The sequence below is a fragment of the Oryza glaberrima genome, chromosome 2 (genome assembly GCF_000147395.1).
Source record: "Oryza glaberrima chromosome 2, OglaRS2, whole genome shotgun sequence".
Lineage (NCBI taxonomy): Eukaryota > Viridiplantae > Streptophyta > Magnoliopsida > Poales > Poaceae > Oryza > Oryza glaberrima.
In genome coordinates this window covers 24,850,182-24,877,648 of record NC_068327.1, presented here as the reverse complement: position 1 = coordinate 24,877,648, position 27,467 = coordinate 24,850,182, and the positions used below count along the sequence as shown (strand labels likewise).

Below are 27,467 nucleotides of genomic sequence, written 5' to 3'. Positions count from 1 at the left end.
ATGCGTCCTTCGATTTTGCATAGTACTCCGTAGCCCGGATCAGAACGGTCAACTTGGAAGCTCCCTGATGCCTGAGCTAGCTTTGGATTCTCTTACTCCATTTGAATCCCCCAAAGGCACCATTGGTCAATCCATGTGTTTCAGTCCATGTGAGCGTGGTCCGAGCGTACATAAAAAACCTATCCTTTCGTATGCGCCGGCAGCGATTCAAGTCGTACGCATACGTGAAATCGTGAACCATTGATGCCACCTGGGGTCATCAGGCCCCAGTAATTGAATGGCTAAACTGCAACAGCTGATGAAATCCATCAGCCAATCAATTTACCAATCAATGGCTGCGCCTGATCCGCTTTGCTGCCCACTGCTCCTCCATTTTCCTCTCACGCCGTCCACGTGAAAAAAAAAGAAAAAAACCAATCTGGAACCTTGTGGTTTGGTTCACTTCCCTCTCTCGGCTGCGCGAATCTGGCGCTGCCGAAGTGCCGATCCGATCAAAAAGGGGGGGTTTTGCCACGGATGCCGCGGTGGCGTTTTTCGGGCTTTCTGGCGTGGCGCAACGGTCGGCTTCTCTCCGGGCGTTCAAAAGAAGAGGTATTTTAACGCAACGGTCGAATTCTGGTGCGACAGGAGGGCAAAGGGAATCGCCCGCGAGCGTGCAAATCTTGTGCGTCTGCGTGTCGTAGGCAGGAAGCCGTTGGGTGAATCTGGATCGGGCTCGCTCGCGTCGGATGCCCAACGCCCATTTGAATCGCCGTGCAGATACAGTAAGCCTGTTTGTGACAAGTGACAACGGGGCCCCGCATGGTTGAAGGCTTGAAGCCGAGCAAAAATGAACAACTTTTACCACCGTGACGCTTCGAGGCTGCAAGAAAGGGTGAGAACTGAATCTCACAGCTCAGCAGCATTTTGCCCACAAAGAATTACTACTAGTACTTCGTTTCTTTTCTTTTCCTTAAAAAAAACCCGTCCGCATCTGATGTACCGGGTGCAGTTATTGATTTCTGCGTGCAATGCATTAGGGCATTCCCAACCTAATGATTAGGATGGTGTCCATAGCATTAAATAAGCTGCCACATATGATGAAAAATGATGTGTCAAGTGAATAAATGAGGAAAGAGAAGGAAACCATGTCTTACATAAGACATGGTTTCTACACAACATCCAAAATATTATGTGAGATAAGTAGCATTAAATTTAAGTATAGAATAGTAGTGTTTGTATTGGAAGAGTAATGTCTAGTACTAGTTTCTTGATGATATGGAGTTTATGGAAACTATGTCTATGTCTAGTGTCTTGGTTGGGAATGCCCTTACTGGTAGTAAGCAAATACAGCGCTGATCTGCTGTGCTGGCAGCCAGGCAGTACTGGTAAACGATAATCAAAGCCAGATACTCCTACATTAGTACCACTATGCACTATGCCAGTTAAATCACTGTCCGTTTTGATGAATTGAGATGGATAATCAGGGCCCCAGCCTCAGCTTCCTCTCCGTGAGCCGTGGAGCCGTTACTCGTGGACCATCACTGCCACGGTCTAAACACAGCAGATCAGTCCTCAAACGCCAGGTCTACGGTCTCCTCAACGTTCGCCCCACCCGTGCGCCCGAATGCAATCAGCGAGAGAAGATTTGAAATCCCCCCCTCTCATCATCTCATACATCAGCAGCCATCAGCCACGCCCATGCACGCAGCTCGCAGCCGCTAACACAAAACACAACGCATTCCAACACATAATTAATTCCCCCTAATCCGCTTCCCCCCAAGCACAGCATAAATACCACCTCCTCGCACTCCAACTCAATCTTCCTCTTCTTCTTCTTCATCATCTTCTTCCGGTTTCCTCTACCATGGGTCTCTGCTGCAGCAAGACGCAGAAGGAGACGACGCCACCGCACGGTGGTGCAGAGGCCACCACCTCCCCGCAGGTGAAGAGGAAGTCCGGCAAGATCGCCGCGGACGACAAGGGCAAGAAGACGAGGGCGGGCAGGGCGGTGGAGGCGGCGGGAGACAAGAAGGCGGTGTTCGTCGTGAAGACGAAGTCCGGGGCCGTGAATGTGGAGGAGAGGAGGCCGGTGGTGGTGGTGCCCACCATGCCGGTGCGGACGTCGAGCTGCACCAAGGAGGAGGTGGACGCGATCCTCATCCAGTGCGGCCGCCTCAGCCGGAGCTCGTCCGGGAGGGCGGCGTCGAGCGAGACGGGGGCCGGTCACCGGAGGTCGAAGAGGAGCTACGACTTTGATCAGGAGAGGAGACCCGGGTGTGGTGGTGGTGGGGATGAGGAGCGCGATTGGGAGAGGCATGGCGGCGCGGTGTCCAGGCCGTCGCCTCACCGGGGCTCGCCGCAGCGGAAGCGCTCTGGTAGTCGGGAGAGGAGCAGCGGCGGCGGCAGCCGTAGAGCGAGCCGATCGCCTGGGCGGCGTGCCGAGGGTGTGTCCCCTGCACCGGCTCCGGCTGGTTCCGGCGGAGGCGGCGGCGGCGGAGAGCGGGTGGTGAGACAGCAGCCGGGGAAGATGGTGTCCGTCCCGGCGAGGGAGAAGGCGCGCGCGCCGTCGCCCGCGGCCGCGTCCGGCAAGAGGTGCGCGTCTCCGAGATCAAGCTCGCCTGCGAGGATGGTGGCTGCAGGGAATGAGAATGCTGGAGGCGGGCAGATGACGGCGGCGCAGACGCCTTCGCTGAGCCGGAGCTCGTCGCCGTACAGGCGCAGCCCCATGGTGGAGATCGACGAGAACTCCCTCCGCAGCAACAATGGTGCCAATCGCCACAAGGTAACAACCTATACAAATTTCGAGTTTTTTTTATGCCAGCTATTGCCGCAATTCCCTCCTCTTATCTCAAATCCCTCGCGTGAATCCAGAAAATTTCGGAAAACGCGCTCGCCATCGCCGCCGCTCCCCAGAAGGCCACGGAGCGTTCAAAGGAGAAGCCGAAGGTCGTGGAGGAGACGGTCCTCGTTGCGGCGGCGCCGCCCGCGTCTAAGACGACGGCGACGCGCACGGCCAGTGCCACGGCCGAGAGCCTCAACACGAAGGCCCGGTCTCGCCGGGCGTCGCGGGACTTCGACCAGAACACCAACTCGTACGCCACCCAGCTCCTCGAGGACATCCAGAGCTACCACCAGCAGCAGAACACCACCTCCGTGGCCGCCACCGCCGCGACGCTGCCCAGCTTCTCGCTCCCGGCGTGCGTCTCCAAGGCGTGCTCCATCCTCGACGCCGTGGCCGACCTCAACTCCTCGTCGTCGGACAGCCACTCCTGCGAGCCCGACCGCTCCGCCAACGACAGGGGATCGGTCAACGCGCCGCTCGGCGGCGGCATGGACGACCTCGCGGAGCCGGGCGTGCACAAGAGGCACGCCACCGCCCCACGGGGGGACATCCGCGGCGGCGGCGGCGAGACCGAGCCGCAGGAGTCCGCCGGGAGCAACAGCGTCTCCGGCAACCCGTGGACGCCGTCGTGGGAGCCCAACTCGGTGGAGTCCGCGGACCGGACGTGGAGCGCGTCGCGCTCGACGAACAACGGCGACGAGGTGGTCGAGCAGGGCAGCAGCAGCCACGCCGGCGCGCGCAGCCCGCTGAACCGCTCCCGGCAGAGCAGCAAGCAGAGGGCGGCGCAGCCGGAGCACAGCGTCCGGTCGCGCGCCGGCAGCTCTGGTGGTAACAGCAACAACGTCGTTCATCGTGGACGCGGTGCTCATCGCAGCGGCGGCGGCGGCGGCGGCGGCAGCAGCGTGGCCAGCGGCCGGTCGGGTGTTCGGGCCGTCTCGGCCATGTCATAGAAGGAAAAAATTATCCATGTTACTCATGTATGCTGCTGTTAGGTTGTAGAATTTGTGATCACTGCTCAGTGTCATTCGTAGTAGATTGGGTTTCTAGTGGCAAGATGGATTGCTGCTTCAGTCACAGATGTGTTTGTGGATTGTGGTCCACTGTTTTGGTTTAGTGATACATTGTTCAGATGTAGGTCATTGTGTGACATTGGCAATGTATACTCTTGTCGTCAGTGTTTAGGCTGCACACTTGAATCTTCTGTTGTATTGATTTCATATTCATTTCCAGTTTATCGGCAGGTTCTTCTGTTCTAGCTCAGCATATAATGGATTCATTTTCCATTTATGCAAGATTTTATTTTTGTTACAAAGCACGTTGGTTTATAATCTCTATATACTATCATTTCAAAAACCCAATTCCAGATTGATCATTGTAGTCCGGGTTCAGGACCACAATTCCAGATTACTCTCTCAAGTTTCTCCTATCAAAACTGCAATTCTTAGGATCGGAGTAATTTTCTCAATGAAATGAACATGGAAACTTACTTAGTACAAATCACTGAACATATCATGGTTATTCAGTGTTCATGAATTTCTTTTGGCAGGGAAAACAACATAAAATTGACGAAACACTGAAAATTACACAACTTGAGCTTTCGTAGCTCAGTTGGTTAGAGCACCCGTTTAGTAAGCGGGAGGTCTTGAGTTCGACTCTCAACGAAAGCATTTTGTTTTTAGTAGTATTGTTTGAATTCATTTTTTTCTCTTCATCTTCCAAATGTTCTAATTCAAGGGTTTTTGTTCATATATACTGTTCAGATTCAAGTTTCACCTTCATGTTTCAAATGTTCTAATTCAACCTTTTCTCTTCATTTGGGAGACACTTTTGTTGTGTTGGGGCGACGCTAATGGGTGGGTGATTGCTGCCAGCGATCACCCCCCATCCCACTATACGTCCTCTCCCCTTCTTCTCTTCCTAATACACCATAAATTTTAAAATAATAAAAAAAACAAAGTTAGAAAATTTTATGTATAAAAATACTATGTATAAAAAATATTCAAATTCAAATTTAAATTTGAATCGGATATATAAACTTTTTACTTATGAACTTTGGGTCTATAAACTTTAGGTGTATAAACTTTAGGTGTATAGAAATACTATATATAAAAAAAGTTGAATTCAAATTCAAATTCAAACTTGAATCGGGTATATAAACTTTTGACTTATAAACTTTGGTCTATAAACTTTAGGTGTATAAACTTTAGATGTATAGAAATAATATATATATAAAATATTTGAATTCAAATTTAAATTTGAATCGGATATATAAACTTTTGACTTATAAACTTTGGGTCTGTAATATTTAAGTGTATAAACTTTAGATGTGTAAATTTTAGGTGTATAAATTTTAAGTGCATAAATTTTTAAAATAGAAAAGTAATATGGTGTAAAAAAAAGAAAGTGGAGGGAGGGGGGATTGATCGCCCGGAGCGATGGATCGGGATTCTCGGAAGTTGTTTCCGCCTTCGCGGAGACGAACCCCTGTGGCAAGATGGGCCCAGCTTTAAGAACAGGCATTTTGCTGGATTTACATGGGCCGAGATCGGCCCAACTAGTCGGCCGAAAAGCCGGCGAGAAGACATCAAACCAGCCGCCGCCCCTACCCTCCTCTCCCTTCGGCTTCCCCACCACGACAAAACCTCGTCCTCATCGAGTCAAAACAACCCATGAAACCCTAAAACCCCAATCCCCCCAGCCCAATCCGCCATTGCCTCCCCGATGCAAGCGTCCGCGCGCCTCTACACCGCCGCCGCATCCAAGCGGGGTGAGTAATCGGAGCCCTCCACATGGGTAATTTTGCTTGAGTTTTTTTTTAGGGGGGGTGGCTGCGGTGCTGATTCGTTGTTCATCTTTGTTTGTTCTGTTTCCCAGTGATTGCGGGCGTCTCTAGCACGATCTCGCGCTCGTGCCACCGGACTTGCCGATGGAAGTCACATGCCGCGCCGCTGTCCGCTCAGGAGGCGCCCAAAGGGCCAAAGAGGATGACCAAGCAGGAGAGGAGGGTTAAAATAGAGAAATTTGTTGAGGAGTAGGTGGCTTTGTCCTGTTGGCATTTGTGAATCTTGCGTTGATTTGAGTTAGGAGATTTATGGATGGTTTATTGGTTTTGCATTTAAGGCTGTGTTTAGTTCACGCCAAAATTGGAAGTTTGGTTGAAATTGGAACGATGTGACGGAAAAGTTAGAAGTTTATGTGTGTAGGGAAGTTTTGATGTGATGGAAAAGTTGGAAGTTTGAAGAAATATTTTGGAACTAAACACGGTGCAAGTAGTGTGCTGTTTAGACCATCTCACTACTTGAACTTCAAACCTAGAAACCGATGTTGTGAAATGTAGCGCGACTTTATCTATTATGTGTTGTGATTGCACATAACTGATACGAAATAGGTGGCTCAAATGCAGCGACAACATGACTAATAGTTCATGCTTCTTCGTGGTTTTGCTTAGTGCAGGTATAAGGCATCGAATGATGGTAAATTCCCCACGATGACGACTGTTCGTCAACATGTTGGAGGGGGTCACTACACGGTGAGGGAGATAGTTCAGGAACTTGAGTACAACCAGAGAATGTTACAACTGGACCAGTCTAAGGCAGCTGAGCTGCCCGAAACAGCTGAACATTCTGAGCATTTAAAGCCCAAGGATGTCCATGGAAATGCTCAATTTAATTCTGAAAGCTTCAGTGGAAACCAAGATACAGATGACCTTCACCTCTCCCAGAAAGTTGCTGCTACCAGCACTGAAATCATAGATAAGGTGTGTTTCTCCCTGTTTTGCCTTTATTGCCAAACAGTACGTTAAAATGTCTAAAGTTCACCCATTTTGACAAACTTTTGTGTTCTTTATGCGCTTCAAGCGTGCAATCTAAAACCTGATTCCAATCTTACAAGCCACCGCGGCCATAAATTTCATATGCCTTATAAGTGTTTTTTTCAGACTGAAACATGGAGATTGGAAGAATCACAGATGACATCAGGCACTTCTCATTACACTGGAGAAACAGAAGCTGTCAAGCAAGACCTTCACACTGCAGATAGTTTACAGGGTGCAAATGAATCAATCAAGTCATGTCAAACAGAAAGTGACAGCATAAAGGTTCTAATGCTATGAGCTGAACATTTCCATGAGTTCATTATTTTGTGCTGATACAAAATTGTGTAGCCATTTTTCTCAAAAATTCTAATACACAGAATTGTGTATGCAGAATGAAGATTCCATATCTCTGGGACTAGATACTAAATCAGATCCAACTGACCTAGAACTAGGGGAAAGCAAATCTGACAAGATAGAGCTGAATAGTACAGCAAGGTTTAAGAATGTCAGTGAACCACCTGTATCAGATCCAATTGAAGGTGATAAGACGGTCAAGGCAAATGTACTGGACAGGTATTGCTTATTACGTGCTATATCCTTATTTTCATGTTAAAGCCGATGTATTATCAAGTGATTTTTTTCATTATTATAGTATTTAATTTAATAACTGGTTATGTTTGCATTATTCAGTGTTTTTGTATGATCAACTACTTAAACTATGGAGTATTATTGCTTGCATCAATTAATGATATCAAATGAATACTACTTTAATAATCTTATGTTCAGCTCTGGCCACTACACAAGTTAACACATTCTAGTTCCATTGGTGGATGTTCTAAGCATGACTACTTTATTATAGTCATGCATTTTGTCTTTTGATTCCATTGCTCAAATGGGACTTTCTGACTTAGTGTACCGCCTGTTTCCACTAGTTTGATAACAATCATAGAAAATCATTATGTGTTAGAACACTTTTCTGAGTTTCACTCTTGGGTCAATTTGTTTAATACAACATGCTGATTGTTAAGTATTTCAGTTGCTCTTTTGTCATTTTTTCATGCTGGATGTCTTGTTAATAACGTGTCCCCTTTTTATTTGTTTTCATACAGAGAAGAGAACCCGGAGGTTGAGCCGAAGACAGGTCTTTTTGGGAGCCTGAAATCTTTTGCTTCTGGGATCAGAAATTTTTGGAGAAAACTGTGAATTTCTTGTTATGTCTGGAAGATGACACATTCCTCTTGCTGCTACGACTTTGTGAGGCTGGAGCAAATTATGACGTTTTCTGAAAGCTGTAGAATTGGTTATCAGCCTTTGAAATTTGTGAGCCTGAAGCAAATTGTAAAGTCGCCTTTAAGCTACCGAAGTAATGGTCAAATTCATGCTGTCACGTTACTGACAAGCTAGGTATGAGCATTGTGTATCCATTGGGCGATCATTTTAGTTTTTGGTGACAGGGCCAATAGTTCTGTTTCCATCCCATGCAATTACATACGGCAATCATGTTCGAGTTTCCACAATGATTAACAATATTCTGAGGGGGTGGGACGGGAGGAGTTAAGCTAGGTAGGAGTATGAGCATTGTGTATCCAGTATCCATTGGTCGATCATTTTAGTTTTTGTTGACAGGGCCAGTAGTTCTGTTTCCATCCCATGCAATTACATACGGCAATCATGTTCGAGTTTCCACAATGATTAACAATATTCCGAAGGGTGGGAAGGGAGGAGTTAAGTACGCATGTAAACTTTAAACCATGAGTTCCGTCCAATTTCAACCGTTTGTTTACATAGGAAAAATTGTAAAAAAGAAAAAAAACAGCTTTAAGCAGCTTTTAACAAATCCAGGTACAAAACATGCTCTAGCAAGCAGTACAAAATGCCTAATATACAATCTACACACTAGTTCTGCTTTCCATCTAAACCAATGATCATTCTTCATCTGAACTCTCGTAAGCTAAACCGAGCAAGCTTCCAGTTGCATTCTGTGGCTTGGACTCTCTCGGTTCAACTGGTTTCAACAAAGGCTTCTCAAAACTGACTGCCCCGTCCCGCTGAGATGATTCCTTCCTGGATCCTGATTGGCTCTGGGGGGAGGACACTTTGTTGACAGAATCTTCTGGGCGCTGCTTAGGTTTATCGTTCTCTGCTGGTTGTGAAGGGCTGCTAACTTTTGTCCGTTTCGGTTTGATCCCGACAATATTCTTCAAGAGATCTTGTTGCCTGTCCAGACAACATGTGCCCATAATAAGCAAACGGACTGTAGATGGAAGTAAAACCTTTGTTACACACAGCTTACCTGATATCGCTTTTAGGTTTAGGCTCGACTCGAAGAGCCGCAGGAACAGCAGGTGTAGAATCAGCTAAAATTGCTGCTTTGTGATGTCAGAGTTAAAGAAACTCAAAGAGATTGATAGAAACTAACATAGAAAACACAGGTTGGTGGCTATTCCTATCATGCTATACTGCTATTTTGACCTGTGAATGGAAATTAGGTAATTATGTAAAAGGAAAAAAAAAAGCAATTTGACATAAGACTGGTTTGAGCTATATTGAGCTAATAGTCCCTTTTTTTTTTCATGAAACTGTACTATGCAAAACATAAGCTATGACTAAAAGAAGAGGATATCTTAAAAGCAGCAAATGCACGCTTCTCAGTACGGCGAAGAAGACGCTCTGCGTCTTCCTCAGCTTCCATTTGTTCTTTTAGGTACAGTAAATCATCACTGTCCAATGCTGAAAAAACATCGACACATAAAACAAAGTTAATGAGGAACCTACACAGATTCATACAAAAAAACAGAGAGCATGAAATACCTCCTCGCCCATGAAGGTAACCTCCCCGTTCACCAGCAACCTCCTGCATCTGTCGTCATCAACCGCCAAGTAGAGAGCCAAAATCCCTGTCAGGGCATGTTATCAGAACATTGCACATAGATGCCCGTGGGAAGCACCCGATAAGAAAGCAAGCTTTCGAAAGGAAAAAAGAAAAGGTAAATCATTACAATTGCCCATAACCATTAACCAATTTAAGCGCTATTGCTTCAACAGTTAAATATATATATTCATCTTCATAGATACTTCAAGCAAAGGCAATTTTTTGTCCTATTAATTCAACACATAGGAATCAGCCAAGTATCCCTTGAATTCAGATTAAACGCAAGCAAAGTACCTAATGGAGGTGGGTCATGAGCAACTCAAATTCAGGAGAAAAATTAACATAATACGAATACAATTTGTAAGTTCAAAAACAACTGATTCCATTTATTTCCAACTGGTTATGGTGTTTATGCACTAGGTTTCCACCACAACTATTTTTCGATCTTGAAAGTTACTTTTATACAATCCACCTAGCTTATTCAGGGTTGGGTATAGCGAAAACTGAATCAAGCTGAAGGAACTGAGCACAAAAGAAAAGGCTGGAGATTACTGTTCCACAAAAAATATGTGTAAACTAAGCAATAGTCCACCAGAGCAGAAATGCACAAAACATATGTAAAGCCAGATTGACGCCATATGCACCAAGCCAAGCAAGGCCATCGTATTCAAAATCCAAATCATGAGGTTTAAGCATTCAACTAAAAAAGCGCCAGCTAATATCACCTAATTAGCTCGGAAATACTAAAAAAAATTCCCCCTAAATATAATAAGGTACCTACAAAATACAAATGCAGCAGCCTATTTCACCGATATACAATACCATAATCTCCAACACGTTTGCAGTTATATTAAACGAGAAAACGCTAGAACACAAGCCTATCTAAATAACGCCAGAAATTAGCGATACGATCCGGTCTAACCTTTGCGACCATGCGCTGGAAGGTGATGTCCTCATCATCAATCTTGTCCTTCCCCTTCCCCCACTTCCTATCTGCAGAACCCAAAATCAATATTGAACAACCGAAAGCGCACAGAACATCAATGGGGGAGAATAATAAACCGGGAAGAAGGAAGGATGCGCCGGAATCGCAAACCTTTGGGGTCGCTGAGATTCGTGTACTCGCGGACCTCGCGACCTGACATGGCTGCCGGCGGAGAGGAATCGGAAGGTCGGAGGCTCGGAGACCTAACCCTAGCTCCTGTTACAAGAAACTTCGAGACGTGTGGCTTGGCTGATGCCTCTGGGCTTCCCGTTTCGCTTGTCCGAAGTGACGATGGAATAAAGAGAAGAGGCGATCCACGCAGGCTCGAGACGAAGGGGGTATGATGTTAGGCAGGCCGGAATCATCCGCTATAGCCTCAGGCTGGGCCTGTTTATGGAAGGCCACATGGGCCATGGCCCAGCTTGAAGCCACCCATCTCAGCATATTTGGCAGAAAATCTAATTATAACGCATTTTCTAGAGATAAACTTTAGGTTTTTCTTTGGAAGGGAGTGTTGAGTTGTGATCCAAATTCATTTGCACTTAATAAAAACCAGCTTCTGCTAGAGCGAAGTGGAGGCCCTGCCGGATCATATCGTAATCCCTTTTAGGGTCCCACCTCATATATATACCTCTTGTAAACCGTCGTGCGGCGTTGTAACCTTACCCTGATATAGTGAAGATATTTTGCTGGCTGGTGCCCGTGGTTTTTTCTCTCCTTCTTTGGAAGGGTTTTCCACGTTAAATATCGTGTCATCTATGATTGATCTATTGTTTTTTATCGTTTGTTTGCCTATCGTTTCCTAACATGGAGGATCTTCAAAACGAATTCATGGGAGATGAACTCTGAAAGTCTTATGAAATTATGTGTTTCAGAGGATTTTACGTGTCTTCGTGGCCTTCAAGAGGAAGATTTGGGTTAGCAAAACAAACCCTTATCTACTTATGGAATTAGATCCTGATGCATTTTTACTCTATTATACGTTATATAAGAAATAGGCCAACCCTAACCCGTAGGGTGATTGGGTCTGTGTCTGTTCTTTGGCCACCCATACTCATCATATAGGGGTGTACCAATGTATATCTTCTTGAGTGCACATGATTCTAAATAGATTGTCCTTCTCGAACTGATTTATGCCTATCTTACTCAGTAATTGAATCATTAGCATGTAATAGAACCACACGTAATATTTGTTTTGGGTTTGTCACCACCTGTTAACTCATGGGTAAAAACATCCTTAACCCTAGCCCCAAAAAGTTCAAGTGGTCTAAGCAACTAGCAGTCTAGCACTAAAAATCCAAAACCTAGTATAGAACCATCCTACTCGGACATGCTCAACCCCTAGATGTATTTTCTACTGCCACACATACCGCACCTGTATCTAGGGAGACAACTAGGAGGGTTCAACGAGTCACGCTCACGACAAACCTCTACTCTCCCTTGTATCGTTGCCTCTTGTCCTATCCCTATCTTATTCGACCGTGGGTACAGGTTAGGGAAAAATTTTGCATCCAAGATTTAGAGTGGAAAGATTTAGTTTGTACAGGTGGGAATGAGGCACGAGAATCTGACCTGTTAACTCATATCTACTAATATCTTAATATCTTGTGTAGTCTCACCGTGCATGTTTATTTTTTTATTTTGTAAAACTTTTCTTTATTTTTAATTAAAAATAAATAATATTAGAACTTATTTTAAAATCTAAACTTTTTAGGTGCGCCAAAAATAAACATTGTCAGTGTTATCTTAGCTTGAAAAATGCTTTAGGTTTGAAAATAAGTTTTAGGATGTTTTACTTTTAAAAATAAAAATTGAAAAGGTTTTTAAAAATAGAAAACCTAGACAGTTTCCTGTTGGAACAAGATACCCTTCTATGAGACCGTACCTGATACATGATACCTGTTGTGGTACCAGCTGCATGGTACCGATATCTGTGATACATGTTACCCGGTACCTGTGATATTTAGGATCTGATACCTGTAATACTTGTGCAAGAGAATAGTTAATATGTCTGTTGCAACGGGATCCCATTTTATAACAGCCGTCTTTAAAAAAAATTGTAAATCCCAGAAATACAGTGACCACCAGAGTCAACCGGTGACTGCCCATCTTATTATTGGGGATTGGTGGTTTTAGCCAATGGCCGTCTCCTCTCCTCACGGAGAACTGACTCGAAACCGCTGAGAGGCAACAGAGAAACCGCACGGACTGAACGAGGCAGCGGAAATAAAACAACTCGAGGCTGGAGGCTGGCTGGCTTCCTTGCCGCTGCCCGGCTGAAAAAGCCCCCGAAGCAGAGGCTTCCGGTTGAAGCAAAGCAAGAGCGCGAGGGCGCCGTCGGGCATGGGGATCGTGGAGACGTGGATGCGGGAGAAGCCCATCCGCACCTTCCTCGCCCAGCTCTCCACCCGCCGGGCGGCGGCGGGGGCCGCGGCCCTGCTCGCTTCCTCCTCCGCCGCCGCGGCGTCCGCCGACGGCGAGCCCGGCGACCGGAGCATCCCGCAGCTCTCCTCCATCGCCAACTCCGTCGTCTCCCGCTGCTCCAGGTACGCCGTTATCCGGTTCCGGGGCGACGAATCTGTTGTTCTCTACTCCACTCGGGGTTTGGGGTTGAGGGATGGAGGTTGATCCAATCCATTTAGTGACTGTTTTGCTTTTGCTCATCCGCAACGACGGCAGCGCTTAGCTCGGCCGATCTGGGTGCTCTCGATCGGTGTGGGTTGCATTACTCTACCCCGCATGATCACGCTGAAATAGTACTGAACTGCCAGAGATTGCATAGGACCCAAACTTAACTCGTATATTTGCTGGTTTGCTCAGCGGATGCTAAAATCAGTGTATGCTAATCCATCATTGCTTATTAGGTAAATTGATTTGGTTTACCAATAGAAGAGTAGCGTGCTTCTATAGTTATATTCTCAAGGCCGATAGACTTGATTTCAATGTACTGGCATACTCTCCATAGGATCAATATTGTCACTCCTGGAAATGGTGAGGGTAATATTAGCTTTTTTTTATTTCTGAGTAAATTTCACAAAACTACATGTTTTATGGTTCAAGTTGCAGAAAACTACATACATTTTGACACTTGGCACTTAAGTACATATATTTTGGTAGTTTAGTTTCACAAAACCACACTATCGATGAATGGATTCACCCATGAGATAACGTGGTTGTTCCATCAAGGATAAGGACGTGGCATCCTATTAATTTCGTGCGATGGCTGGTAATAGGATGCCATGTCCTCATCCTAGGTGAAACAGTCACGTCATCTCGCGGGTGAATCCATTCATCGATAGTGTGGTTTTGTGAAACTACACTACCAAAATATATGTACTTAAGTGCTAAGTATCAAAGTGTGTGTGGTTTTATGCAACTTGGACTACAAAACGTGTAGTTTTGTGAAATTTACTCTTTATTTCTGGACACTTGGCCATTGTGAGCATGTGATCCCTATATATATATAGGGCCTGTTTGGTTGGTGACCTGAGTATTGTGCCCGAGAAAATTGCATGCCTGAGTTTCACATGAGTTTTGATGATTATGCCTGACAGAAACTTATTTGATTGCTGACCCGTGCCTAAGAGATCTAGAAACTATGATTATCTACATTATTTATTCTTAAACACTAAATTAACCATGGATTATTTATTCTTCAACTTTGAATCAACCATAGATTATTTACTATTAAGCTCTGAATTAATCTTGTTCAGCCAACACTCTACTTATCTAAAGCAAACAGGTCTGAAGGAGGTCAACAGAACACAAACAAATAAAGGCAACAACCTGTAGCGTTGCAGGATGGTTAATTAATGCAATAATCACTGATCAAGCACTCATGCTAACTTGTTAAGGGGAGTACTGAGAATCATATGCTAGCCACAATTGGATCAACTTCCATAGCTTACTATTGTCTATTGTAGTTATCTTTAATTTTTAAATACACTGACATGATCATGTTTCTGCTTTGTTTGACCACTCTTATATGATTTAAGTTGTAATTTCTTGTTATGCCTGACAAACTTCTAACAAGTTTCTTCTCAAATTAACATTTTCAGGGTTCTTGCTCTTGCAACCGAAACCTTGCAGCAAAACTTTGAAGTTGACTATCCCGATAGTTGTAAGGAGTCCAATACATATGCAAAGGAATTTTTAGAGTACTGCTGCCACAAAGCTCTCCATGAAGTAACTACACGTCCAGATCATTTGGCTGATAAGAATCTTCGCCGTTTAATGTTTGATATGATGCTTGCGTGGGAACACCCAGGTGCTGTTGTTGAGGATGAATTACCAGAAAATGTGAGAAACATTTCTTTCTGTAGTTTGTTTGTAATATTCTTACTTCTTCGTTTTATCAAAATGTTTATATTTCAGCAAAAGGGAAAAATATTGCCAAATCTGCATTTTTTGTGTAAAACTTTCACAATGTATGAGTTTACTCTACGATGTTCAGCAGTCATTCTAATTGTGCTATGATGGTCAGCATTCTGCTTTGCGTACAACTGTGGATATTGAAGATGATGACGAGGGATCAATTTTTTATGCAAATTCCACAAGATTGGCGGTTCAAGTTAGTTCTGTTTACAAACTACATTGCTTTTTCTAACCTGGAAATAATTCTTCACTGTGCACACACATGATCAATTGCGGTCCATTTTCAGGTCAATGACAAGAAGACAGTTGGCTTAGGTGCTTTTGCACGAATAGCACCTTCATGCCCTATAATAGCTGACTTGGTTACTGTCCACAATCTGTTCGATGCACTCACATGTTCATCTGGTGGCCGCTTGCACTTTTTCGTGTTTGACAAGTATATCAAAAGTTTAGACAAGTAAGGAATACAACTTATTAGATTATTGCGCTCTCAAAATTCATTTTCACTTCTGTTTGTCAATGTCTTCTGAATCTGTGCATAGTTATCTTGTAATGACCGTTGAAAACTTGAAAGAGTGATTGTGTTGAGTTGAACTATCCGTGTTCTAACTCTCTGCATATGGAGTTTCACAGCAGTAGGTCTTCTGTTGTAGAATGGATCTTCTTTCCGGAACATAACTGGTCATTTATTATAGATAATTGAATTGCTGGTTGGGCAAAACTGGTGAATGTTGCACATGTATCTTGGATATTAGTGACAAAATACGTGGGGAGGGGGTTCTAGATTTTTGGTAGTTCTTTCTGCTTCAAATCTATCGTTGTGATTGAGTCAATAAAGACACTGAGAGGAGTATTATTGCTATTCTTACGTACAGGGTATTCAGATCTGTCAAAGGTATATTGCAGTCACCGCTTGCTTCAAGTTTTCATCTTGATGCTGGGGAATGTATCTTAGCTATGGATGGAGACAGGCCTATTCATCCTGTTTTTCAACACATTGGAATATCAGCATGGCCAGGTGAATTAGTTAAATTTGCATTTGATTTCTCAATTTGCAACCGTGCTTCATTTTGGCAAGTTACTGATGTTTTCATTCTTTTTCGCAGGAAGATTGATTCTTACAACTCATGCTCTTTACTTTCAGAGTATCAAAGTGGGTTATGGTGACAAGATTGTTAAATATGATTTAGCAACAGATTCTGATCAGGTTATCAAGCGTGATTTTACTGGGCCATTGGGTGTTCGCCTGTTTGATAAGGCTGTGATGTACAAATCAAGCACTTTGTAAGTATTGAAAGGGGAATGATTCTCCAATAGGACCAATTTCTGTTTTGCTAAGTATTGATTATACTTCTATGGGTTGCCATCAGAACTAACAATACATTATTTGCAGAACAGAGCCAATTTATTTTGACTTCCCTGAATTAGGAGGTCCCTCACGAAGAGACTATTGGTTAGCAATCGCTCGTGAAGTATTGCAGGTGAATAAATTCATCAGGAAGTTCAATCTTGAAAACGTTCAGAGAGCGGAAGCACTCTCAAAAGCTATCCTGGGCATCTTGAGATACTCTGCTGTGAAAGAAGCTTTTCATATTTCTCCTTCTCACTTTAAGACAACACTCACTTTTAGCTTAGCAGAAAAACTTCCAAAAGGAGACATGGTCTTAAAAGCCTTGTATGATAACTACTTTCAACTGTTGGACACTTCGTTGAGTCATTTGGTGACTGAGTCACCCGGTGACAATAGGCTGCAGAACCATTCATTACCATTTTCATTATATGCTCTCTCTAGAATGGGATTTATATTACTGAAGAGAAAAGATGAAGCTCAAAGTGAGATAAGCTTTTGTGCTGTTTGCTTTGGTGTAACAAAATCTCTAGAGGCTGCTTTGGAAGAGTCAATTTGTTACTCTGAGAGAATAGATGCAGCACGTGCAACTATAGATCAAGTAAAGGTGGAAGGTGTGGATGCAAATCTTGCCCTCATGCAGGTACTTTGGTGATAAATCAACTTAAATTGTTCTTATTGGTTTGGGATTGAATGGTTTCTAGAGTGCAGCAAGAAAAGATAGCACGTTTCACTAGTTATTTGGTGCAATTTCATGAACTTTAGTATCACCCAGATGTCTACTACAATATCATACACCTTTGTTGTGATTTGAGTTCTGATGGATCGCGCTTATATTCCAGGAGTTACTTTTCCCATTCATTCAAGTAGTCAAACTCACTTACTCATTGACCAAGTGGGAAGATCCTCTGAAATCATTTCTGTTCTTAGCTTTTACCCTGTATGTTATTCAAAGGTAATTTCTTTGTGACTTTTGGATCTTAGAAAGTATGCTTAGAAATATCTCATTGCCTAACATATTCCTTTTTGTTATGTAGGGGATTTATTGCTTACATGTTGCCCTCATTTTTTTTGGCATTTGCTGTTGTTATGCTCTGGCATAAGTACAATGGAAGGGAGCAATTATTGGGAGTGCTTGAAGTAAGAACTCCTCCAAGTAAAAATCCTGTTGAGCAAATCTTGACCTTGCAGGATGCTATATCCAAGTTGGAAGAAACTCTACAGTCTGTAAATATTGTTCTTCTAAAGTTCAGAGCTGTCTTGTTTGCAGCTGTTCCAAAGGTATGTCTTTTGTTGTTTAGTATATTTGCTTTCCTTCGGTTCAAAAATTTCTTTACATCTAAGATGCACTTCCTATAGTTTGTTGTCCAATTTGACACAAATGATGAACTATCATTTGATTCATCAGACATGAACTGTTTAAGAACTTGTTCCTGAAGCTCTGACCTTTGAAATTTATTTGTACCTTCTCAACCGTTTTTACGGATTACTCCACAGCGTTGTAAATGAAGTAGTTTTGAATTTTACAGGAGATTAATCCACCAACTGCTAATCTCCTTTTGTTTTATGCAGACAACTGAAATGGTCGCAGTGGCATTTCTTGCTGCATCTGCATTTCTTATCTTTGTACCTTGGAGACATCTGCTCCTGATTGCAGTCCTGGAGGTGTACACAAGAGAGATGCCGCTAAGGAAACAGAACACTGAAAAGTTCCGCCGGCGGATTAGAGAGTGGTGGGCCCGCATTCCAGCCGCTCCTGTGCAGATGATCAAACCCAACGAAAGCAAGAAAAAGAGATGACAATGTGCTCCGTGCTGTTGCAAAGAGCTCACAATTTTCCCTGTTTCCCATTCCCATTTTTCACCTGACCAGCTAACCTGTACATATCTCAAACCCTCTTGCCTCATTGTTACAGAGATATTCTTACTGATCAAAGCTAGCCAAACTAGTAATCAATTCAATGCATAGTGCCATTGCTATGAGTGTACACTGTACAAATATATGATCGAAAACAAATTAATGCTGTATTTTCTTTCCTTGATTGTGTAACTTTTTGCTGTGCATTCAAGTTTCTGAGTTCTGTGAACAAATCTGGGTGATAAACATGGACATAATCAGTTTAAAAAGGAAAAAAAAATGAAGTTAATCTTATTGTATTGATCATGAATTAATGATGCGTCCTTCAGTATTGATATTACAATCCAATCTTAAGTGATAAAAAAGTGGTGCTGCTTTGGTTCATCTGGATAGGGGAACACTCTGGATGCTAAATTGCTGGTTTCCAAGTGATCTCCAGGTGCCCTGGAGAAGCCATTGCACAATGATGTTACAGAGGCTGTTTTGAGTCTTCACAATGCTGGCGGGTAGCAACTGTGGTAGGTAGTGGGAGTTCCTACCTACCCCTCCCTGTCTTCCTACTAATTTGGTGGTGCGCATCATGGGTTCAAGGAGCAATCCGGCGGTTTGACTTCTCCGTCCGCAACTACTCTAGCCTTTGTTCAGTGGTACGAGGCGCCGCGCGAGCCTGCCGGAATGGCCGCGGCGTCGTCTCCGGCGGCGGCCATCACCTGCCGAGGTACGTACGAGCCCCCCCTCGGCCGAGTTACTCCCTGCTCCGTTGCGTGGTTTTGTGGTGGTGATTTTGGTGGATGGGATATGCCTGCGTTGCGTGCAGCGGCGGTGGCGTGGGCGCCCGGTCAGGCGCTGGTGATGGAGGAGGTGGAGTTGGCGCCGCCGGAGGCCATGGAGATCCGCGTCAAGGTCGTCTCCACCTCCATCTGCCGCAGCGACGTCACCCAGTGGCAATCCACGGTACGCCGGCCTCTCTAGCTCTGCTTCCATCCAGCCCGATACTCCTGATGCGCTCATCGATTTTGCTGCTGTTTCCGAAACGCAGGCTCAAACCGATCTGTTCCCCAGAATTTTCGGGCACGAAGCATCCGGGTCTGTATAGTCTATATATACTGATCTAGCAGTCTCTTTTGCTGTTGCCGCCATGTCTCGCAAGTTGCTCGGAACACTGACATTGGAACGATCTGATGTGTAGTGTGGTTGAGAGTGTTGGTGAAGGTGTGACCGAGTTCGAAGTGGGAGACCATGTGCTCACCGTCTTCATCGGAGAGTGCATGAGCTGCAAGCACTGCGTTTCAGGGAAGAGCAACATGTGCCAGAAGCTCGGCCTGGAGAGGAGGGGTGTCATGCACAGCGATCAGAAGACCCGCTTCTCGCTCAGGGGGAAACCTGTGTACCATTACTGTGCAGTGTCAAGCTTCAGCGAGTACACGGTTGTGCACTCCGGTTGCGCGGTGAAGGTCGGCCCAACCGTGCCGATGGACAGGATATGCCTGCTGAGCTGTGGTGTATCTGCAGGTGAATTTTAAGGGCTCAGATGGCATCAGTGTTTTTACTTTATCTTCCACGCCTTTCTGTAGCTTATACTTGGTTTACTGATGCTAAGAATTAGGTGTGCTATGTTGTTCTGCACTTCTGCGCATTTTAACCGTGTCTCTGATCATTCATGTCTTCGTTCATTTTTGTATTTCACTAGGGCTTGGTGCAGCCTGGAAGGTTGCTGATATCTCAAAGGGGTCGAGTGTGGTTATATTTGGCCTTGGAACTGTAGGGCTTTCTGTAAGTTTCTACAGAGGCTATGCTATTAGTTAATGAAAGCATATTAGGAAATGTAATATTTATACTCATATCTTCCTGACTTAGGTTGCTCAAGGTGCTAAGCTGCGCGGGGCTTCTATAATTATCGGTGTTGATACTAATCCTGAAAAGCAAGAAAAGGGTATTTTGCAAACTTGCAATTTCAATCTAAACTTCAATTATGACTTTTTCCCATATACTTACTTTTGTTCATGGCACAGGGAAAGCTTTTGGTGTCACAGATTTTATTAATCCAGAAGAATTGAATGAACCTGTTCAGCAGGTACATCATCATGTTTGCTGAGAAAACTGAACTGCTGATCACTCGCAGTTTACAATTTTATCTAAACTGCATATTTGGTGTTGGTATTCCTTTTGCACAAACAAACTGTTGTGCTAAATCATAGATTGTGAACTAGAAATGGAATCGTGATAAATAAATCAAGACCTTAGAAGTCATTTGTTCAGGCCTTAAATAGTAGGATTAGAATATGGCACTGTGTTGAACAGACAGATTTTGAATACATGCTTTTGCCAGTACGCTCTTATAATTACATGTTTCATGACCCAATTTTTGAGGGAAAATAAGTCAACAGCTCCTGTTGCACTGGTGTCCAATTGGTAGTTTCTAAAATCTTGATCATATCCCTGATATACACAGCATAAAGACATTGTTTTCATACTTTCAGGTGGTGAAGCGGCTGACCAATGGAGGTGCAGATTACTCTTTTGAGTGCGTGGGTGATACAGGAGTAGTGTCGACTGCACTGCAATCATGTTCTGATGTAATTTTTATTCCTTTCCATTGCACTACAATTCCACCTATTCTGCCCAGATATATTATCTTCTCATGTTTTGGTCTTCTTAGGGTTGGGGGCTGACTGTAACTCTTGGTGTGCCAAAAGCAAAGCCAGAGGTTTCTGCTCATTATGCACTACTTCTGTCTGGAAGAACATTGAAGGGGTCTTTGTTTGGAGGATGGAGACCTAAATCTGATCTACCTTTGTTAGTGGACAAGTATGCAAACAAGGTACGGAGACAATGTGTTGTAGAAGCAAACATCCTAATAAAACTGAATTCTATTTTCAGTTAAAAATATTAAATTAAGAAGCTGAACTTCATCATATGTAATTGTGTGAATGGATTATCCTTTACTGTGGTGCGAAGTGGTTATCACAATCGAACATAATAGCATTTATGTACAAGATGTCATATTGGATGTTTGGTCAATGATCACATAGCAATATATTTAGTTAATGTGACACATACAAAAAATACCTTGTTTGTTTTACCAATATATAGGTCTTTCACCTTTTCTGATATCAAATATTGTTTGGGTAGAATGTTGACTGATATCATGTTACTTCTTCTCAGGAAATCCAAGTTGATGACCTTGTTACACATGATTTGTCATTCGATGACATCAACAAGGCACTTGAACTGATGCTAGAAAACAAGTGTTTGCGATGTGTGATTCACATGCCTCAGTGACAGGGTTGGACAACTAAGTGCTATCGTATCTCTACAATTTTTTCGCTTTATCTCAGTCGTGAAGTTTTCATCAGCAAATCAGATTATCACATCATTCTATGTTTCCACCTTGGAAGTTTTGATGCTGTCTAACTTTGTGTACCTATCTCAAGAATTATTCATGCTATTTATCTTGCTGTAAAATTAGTTTGTAATGACTGCAATTTTGTATTGATGTTCCATGTATAGGCCAAGATCTATCTTCTTCCAGAGCTTCCTGCTTCAAATGAATCATGTAAAACTGAAGGACAGCGTAAAGGAAATGAAATTACATTCACTGATTTTCATCCGTCTAAGTTATTTTTTTTAGTTGAGTATCTGCTTCTTGCTCATGCTTAACAAAGTTTATTCTGAAAATTATTATCGTATGTGCAAGTTTTCTCCAATCTGAATAAAGCCGTTTCTGCCTCTATGATGTGATTTTGTCGTCGTTGCTGAAATGGCCACAGATTGAGCGTCGGCTGGAGGCCTATCTGATCCCAATGGCATCTCTCGACAGGGGCAAAAGGCTAGGCCCAAATAAATCCGCGACCAAGACCAGCCCAACTATAACAAGGAAATAAGTGCACTCTTACTCCCTTAATGTAGATCCAATCTGATCCATACCGCTCAACTGCAATACCAACTATGTTGACCCCTCAACTATTAAAACCAATGTAATTTAACTCCTAAAACAGTATTGATAGTGGTATTCACTGATGTGGCATCCGGAAATGCTACTGAGCGTTGCCCAGAGCGATCGATTCCCCCCTCCCTCCACCTAGTTTCCTTTTTTGGCACCGTATTACTTTCCTATTTTAGTAAATTTATGCACCTAAAGTCTATACACCTTAAGTTTACACATCTAAAGTTTAGAGACCAAAAGTTTATAAGTCAAAAGTTTATATACCCGATTCAAATTTGAATTTGAATTCAAATATTTTTTATATATAGTATTTCTATACATCTAAAGTTTATACACCTAAAGTTTATAGACCTAAAGTTATATATCCAATTCAAATTTAAATTTGAATTATATCTGATTCAAATTTAAATTTGAATTCAAATATCCGATTCAAATTTGAATTTGAATTCAAATATTTTTCATATATAGTATTTCTATACATCTAAAGTTTATACACCTAAAGTTTATAGACCTAAAGTTTATATACCCGATTCAAATTTGAATTTGAATTATATCCGATTCAAATTTGAATTTGAATTCAAATAATTCAAATATTTTCTATATATAGTATTTCTATACATCTAAAGTTTATACACCTAAAATTTATAGATCCAAAGTTTATAAGTCAAAAGTTTACATACCCGATTCAAATTTGAATTTGAATTCAATTTTTTTATACATAAATTTTTCTAACTTTTTATTTTTTAAAAAAAAAATTTTGGTGTACTGGAGGAAGGGGAGAAGGGAGCGGGGGCGGGGGGGGGGGGGGGCGATCGCCCTGGCGATCGATCGTCCATTAGGCCCCCTTGGCATCCTAGTCATCAAATTCCATCTCTCTTCTTCCTTCTCTACCCTACTCTCTCTCTCCCCCATGTTTTTTCACTGGCTGGCCCGGCCTCTCGTGCCCAGGGTTTCCCAAACCGCCGGGGGCGGGGTTATTGCGCCCCGGCGGTAAGCACGGTTATCGCGCGGTAACCGCGAAAAACCGTACGAAACCGTGCAAAATTTATCAAAAATTCAAATTATTTTTTAAATTCATTTAAATTTAAGGAGGTTACCGCGGTATTTATATTACTGTACCCCCGCGGTAAGACCGGTAACCGCGGTACGGTAAGTCGAACCCTGCTCATGCCTCTTCTACGCAGCGGGGGGCGGTGGCATGACTGTGAGGAGGAACGGGCCCATTGCAGGCAGCGAGCACGGAGGAGGCCTAGCACTCGGTGCGATCAGAAGCACAAGGAGAGAGGGGTTCACCGTGGCAAGCGAGAGTACAGCGAGGGAGACCACCGGTGCTTGGTCCACAGTGGAGGAAGGTGTTCACCTCATCCACGAAGACCCTCACCCCCCAAGCTCATCACCATCGATCCCACGATGCGCAGATCCATCTCGCGCGCGCGTGCTCATCCTGCGCGATCAAACGATCGATCCAACTGTTTGCATTCGTCGTAGGCACAAGCAAAGCCATTTCTCTAGCTCCGGTTGCAAGTCAGCAAATGGCACGGTGTGTATGAATACAGCAACCGTCTCGGAGGAGGGACAATAATACCGAGGCCCGAGCGTTTGTAACGTTGCTGAGAAAAACAAATGCTTCTCTCGTACAACATCTGAAGACTGAACACTGAAGTGAGTACGTGACCCTGTAGAAAGAAAGAGTAACAGCAAAGATTCCACTATGGCACTGTCGTGTTGGTCCCTGCCTTTTTCACCTGATGTGCTGTTTGGTAGGAACACGAAGACCATGCACAGAATGAAGGGTCTGAACACGCCAAATTGTTCAAAACTACCACCGCTTTAACTTTTTCTTAATAGAACTTCTTTCAGTTTAACCTAGTTTATAATAAAATATAACATATTTTTTTTTAAAAAAATATACTATCGAAATATATTAAATTTTAGTTATAGTGAAACTTTGGTGTTATAGAAGTTACTAAAATTTTCTATAAACTTGATCATACTTAGTTCGATTAGAAAAAAATTAAAACAATTTATAATATGAAACGTGTAGATAATATGGGCCCGGGATACTTCGTACAGGGGAAAAAGGCCGCCTCAAGCCCACGTGGTGCTTTCTGACCTGAGAGGGGTTGCACCCGGGGCTGGTGTGTTGGTTGTACCCCACGAAAGGGGTCGGGCCGCCCCGACCCCCTCCATGCACGGCCACGCGTGCATGGTTTGGGCGGGCGTGTCCAGCGCCAACCCACTACATTTATTAGAGGAGTTGGCGCGATAGGTCGCATTAAATGCGGCATGTAGGCACACTACTCGGCCGCCCAAAGTCGGAATGATTGATGTGATCGCAGGCAGAGCGCCTCGCGCGTGCGCCTACTGCTGTCAGGGAGCATGGCCTGCGCCATGCTCCGTCTAAATCGCCATTAATGATGGGCTTTTTGTCTTTCGTTTGGATCCAGACCAAATCCCCTCGTACCGGTCCATTCAAAGTGGTCATGGCTGACCGGTGGGAACGGACGGGAGGAACTCGTTGTTAGTCAAAGAAGGAATGATGCGGGTGTCCGCCCGTGTCGTTCGGTGTGGTGGGACGTGCCCATACTGCGGTAAGGCGCGCATGGTTCCGCACGTCCGAAGACAAGTTAGGCATTAATTGTCTATAAAGAATGTTTTCCTTACTCTTAAAGCTAGGTTTTGGGTCTTTGTGGTAACCCCTTAAGATATAAAAGGAGATCCATGCCCAGTGGAGTGGGGGACGAATCCCAAAAAAAAACAAAAAACTCTTGTATTTCTTCCACCAAGATCAACCACATATAGAAACGACCCGAACATGTCTAAACCATCTGCATTTTCCATCACTCCTGAGGGGCCCGATCCCCCTCTCTTTTTCCATTGATCCTCGATCTTTCACCCGTGTCCCCGGTCCAAACTGGAAAGGGGCTCTACGGTCCCTCGTTTGAGGAGTTCACCCTCCGACAAAACGGAAGGAAACGGAGGGAGTGCTAGGGATGGCCTCCAAGCACGAGTATACATAACATGCCGTTCTACACTAGTAAGTATGCTAGTAGACACTAGTACAGTACAGTACAGTACAGTACAGGCACAGTACATACGCGACTTTACCGTGGGAGTATAAGTATGGCGTGCATGGATCGTGTGACATTAAGAGCAGGTACAACAGCAGATTATAAGCCAGCTGCAAATATATTTTAAGGAGATAAATAAAGAGAGAGAAGAGCAGCGGGCTACAGATTTGTAGCTAGCTGTAGCACGGACTCCAAGACACAGTGTGTGTATGATAGGTGGGACCAGGTATTAATAGTGTAGTATGTAACTATTGTATAAATGAGCTATTAGATTGGCTATAGATAAATTGGAGCTGGTAGTTAGCTATACTATTAAACTTGCTCTAACCGATAGCGTCCCATTTTCTTTACATGCCTTTTCTGGCGAAGGAAAAAGAAGCTCAATCAACGAGGGCCATGGCCCATGGATATGATTGATGATGAGCTGATCTACTGCACTCCACAGTCCACAGCTTGGTAGGAGTAGGACCGTTGGAATCCATAGGCCATGGCCGAGGAGGACTGGACGGAGGAGAGTCATCGGCATGTCTGGGGTTGGGGCGCGGGTCGTTGGATGGAAGGGCGCGCTAGATCTCGGGGTGGATTTGGGCGGTGGAGCCGAAGTGCATCCAAAACGTCTCGTAGACTAGTACTAGAGCTCTACCCTTTCCGTTTAAAAAGAAAATAACTAGTCTATTATTACTGTCCAAAAAATTTTAAATCTACAATAAATCTAAACACACATGTATCTTTGTTGTCTAAATTTATTTTTAGGGCTAGATATTTTTAAAGATATAACTCTATCTAAAATGAATCTAGATAGAGGCCTTGTTTAAATTAAAAAAAAATGACCAAAAACGTCACATCAAATAGTTGAACACATGCATAAGATATTAAATATGGGAAAAAACCAATTACACAATTTATATGTAAATTGCGAGACGAATCTTTTGAACCAATGTGATGCTACATTAAATATTTGCTAATAACAAATTAATTAAACTTAATAAATTTGTCTTGCAGTTTATATGTATAATTTATAATTTATTTTGTTATTAGTCTACGTTTAATACTTCGAATGTATGTCCATATATTTAAGAAAAACTTAAAAAAAAACTAAACACACCAATTTTTTTTTGAACCAACGGGGTTGGTCCCAGAGCGCTCCCCCACTCTCACCCTAGCAGTAGCAGGAGTGCAGGACAGCCAATGTCACCACCTACGGCCATCCGCTCCGGGCTCCGGCCGTAGCCCGCAGCCCGCACGGCAACGCGCGCTCGCGTCGATTTGACCTTTACCGGTGCCTGTCTGTCCTTGCCTAGCCTTGATGTGTTCCACAGGGGACCCGGCCTTCTGCATTCTTGCATGTGCCGCCGCTCTTGCAGATCTGCTCAACTTCTTGGAATTCTTCTCCTCAATCAAGTGCCACTTGATCTCTTGATCTCGAACGGAGATGAGTTTTTGTTCCTTGAGTGAAAAAGATGTTTGGTTTGCTCCTAAAATTTACCAAAGATTGCCACATCTTATGTTAGACAAGTTTAACCAAGTTAGCCTATTGTTTGGTTCATAGCCACACTTGTGGCAAGATTACTTCTCATCTATTTGGGTCCCACATATCATGAACTCACCAAAGTGTGGTACAATCTAATTTTACTAGCTAAGTTGTGGCTCACTTTTTGTAAGCCACAACTTAGATAAGCGTGGCATAAAAAGTACGGTGAATTGTGACAAACTTAGTATAGCATCCACTTGTGCATGTAATTTCAAAATCAATTATTTTTTTTAAAAAATAATACAATAATCATATTATATGATTGTTACTACCTCCATCCCAGAATATAACAATTTTTAGCTATGAATCTGGACACACAATTATCCAGATTCATAGCTAAAAATGTTTATATTTTGAGACGAAAGTAGTATTCTAGCCTCATCTTTTGTTCTATGGCTTATAAGCCAAAGCCAAAATTTGAATTTTAAAACATAATTTTGAATTTGAATTTGATTCTCTTTCAACATAGTTTTTTTTTAACTTTAGCTTTTCAATCACTAGGAACATATATACAAAAATTTTACTCACTTATCATTTTTTAATCGCTAATAAGCCGTTATGGCTTATAATAAGACTAGACCAACCGACAGGGTCCATATAATTTCGAATTCAAGTTTGACTTATATAATTAGAAAACAAATAATAAATTTAACCCTAAATTATGAGTTCTATTTTATTTATTTTTTCCAATTTTATCATTTTTTTACTTGTGTAAGTTAAATTTTAATTTGCATAAGTAAAGTAACGTATCAGATAGTGATATTATGATATATTTTTTTACTTTTAAGTGACGTAAAAAATGAGCGGACATTCCTGGAGCCACGCCCTTTTTAATAGTCTCTGTT

General features: G+C 43.2%; 5 protein-coding genes and 1 non-coding gene across 6 annotated transcripts; 5 read left to right on the top strand and 1 right to left on the bottom strand.

Moving 5' to 3' along the window:
* Positions 1-1,649: 1,649 nt before the first annotated feature.
* LOC127761292 (uncharacterized protein At1g65710-like) lies at positions 1,650-4,064 on the top strand. The gene is made up of 2 exons (XM_052285563.1): positions 1,650-2,764; positions 2,854-4,064. The coding sequence occupies exons 1-2, from the start codon at positions 1,847-1,849 to the stop codon at positions 3,772-3,774; spliced, it is 1,839 nt and encodes a 612-aa protein (XP_052141523.1). The 5' UTR covers positions 1,650-1,846; the 3' UTR covers positions 3,775-4,064.
* A 353-nt stretch (positions 4,065-4,417) lies between these two features.
* On the top strand, positions 4,418-4,491 carry TRNAT-AGU (transfer RNA threonine (anticodon AGU)). The gene has a single exon. It is a non-coding gene; the product is annotated as a tRNA-Thr (tRNA).
* A 934-nt stretch (positions 4,492-5,425) lies between these two features.
* On the top strand, positions 5,426-8,149 carry LOC127763949 (uncharacterized). The gene is made up of 6 exons (XM_052288756.1): positions 5,426-5,591; positions 5,699-5,855; positions 6,278-6,581; positions 6,762-6,920; positions 7,030-7,211; positions 7,748-8,149. The coding sequence occupies exons 1-6, from the start codon at positions 5,546-5,548 to the stop codon at positions 7,839-7,841; spliced, it is 942 nt and encodes a 313-aa protein (XP_052144716.1). The 5' UTR covers positions 5,426-5,545; the 3' UTR covers positions 7,842-8,149.
* A 207-nt stretch (positions 8,150-8,356) lies between these two features.
* LOC127763950 (uncharacterized) lies at positions 8,357-10,783 on the bottom strand. The gene is made up of 6 exons (XM_052288757.1): positions 10,607-10,783; positions 10,433-10,503; positions 9,450-9,498; positions 9,262-9,368; positions 8,932-9,011; positions 8,357-8,855 (listed from the first exon to the last, which is right to left on the bottom strand). Exons 1-6 carry the CDS (start codon positions 10,653-10,655, stop codon positions 8,564-8,566), a joined length of 648 nt encoding a protein of 215 aa, XP_052144717.1. The 5' UTR covers positions 10,656-10,783; the 3' UTR covers positions 8,357-8,563.
* Positions 10,784-12,738: 1,955 nt separating this feature from the next.
* LOC127763083 (uncharacterized) lies at positions 12,739-18,254 on the top strand. The gene is made up of 10 exons (XM_052287670.1): positions 12,739-13,041; positions 14,554-14,794; positions 14,979-15,065; positions 15,157-15,326; positions 15,745-15,887; positions 15,976-16,153; positions 16,263-16,860; positions 17,060-17,172; positions 17,255-17,498; positions 17,790-18,254. The coding sequence occupies exons 1-10, from the start codon at positions 12,839-12,841 to the stop codon at positions 18,015-18,017; spliced, it is 2,205 nt and encodes a 734-aa protein (XP_052143630.1). The 5' UTR covers positions 12,739-12,838; the 3' UTR covers positions 18,018-18,254.
* Positions 18,255-18,505: 251 nt separating this feature from the next.
* Positions 18,506-21,682, top strand: LOC127763084 (alcohol dehydrogenase-like 6). Its single transcript, XM_052287671.1, has 10 exons — positions 18,506-18,792; positions 18,892-19,028; positions 19,114-19,160; positions 19,264-19,586; positions 19,765-19,847; positions 19,932-20,007; positions 20,087-20,148; positions 20,555-20,650; positions 20,734-20,895; positions 21,240-21,682. The coding sequence occupies exons 1-10, from the start codon at positions 18,750-18,752 to the stop codon at positions 21,354-21,356; spliced, it is 1,146 nt and encodes a 381-aa protein (XP_052143631.1). The 5' UTR covers positions 18,506-18,749; the 3' UTR covers positions 21,357-21,682.
* The last annotated feature ends 5,785 nt before the right edge of the window (positions 21,683-27,467 follow it).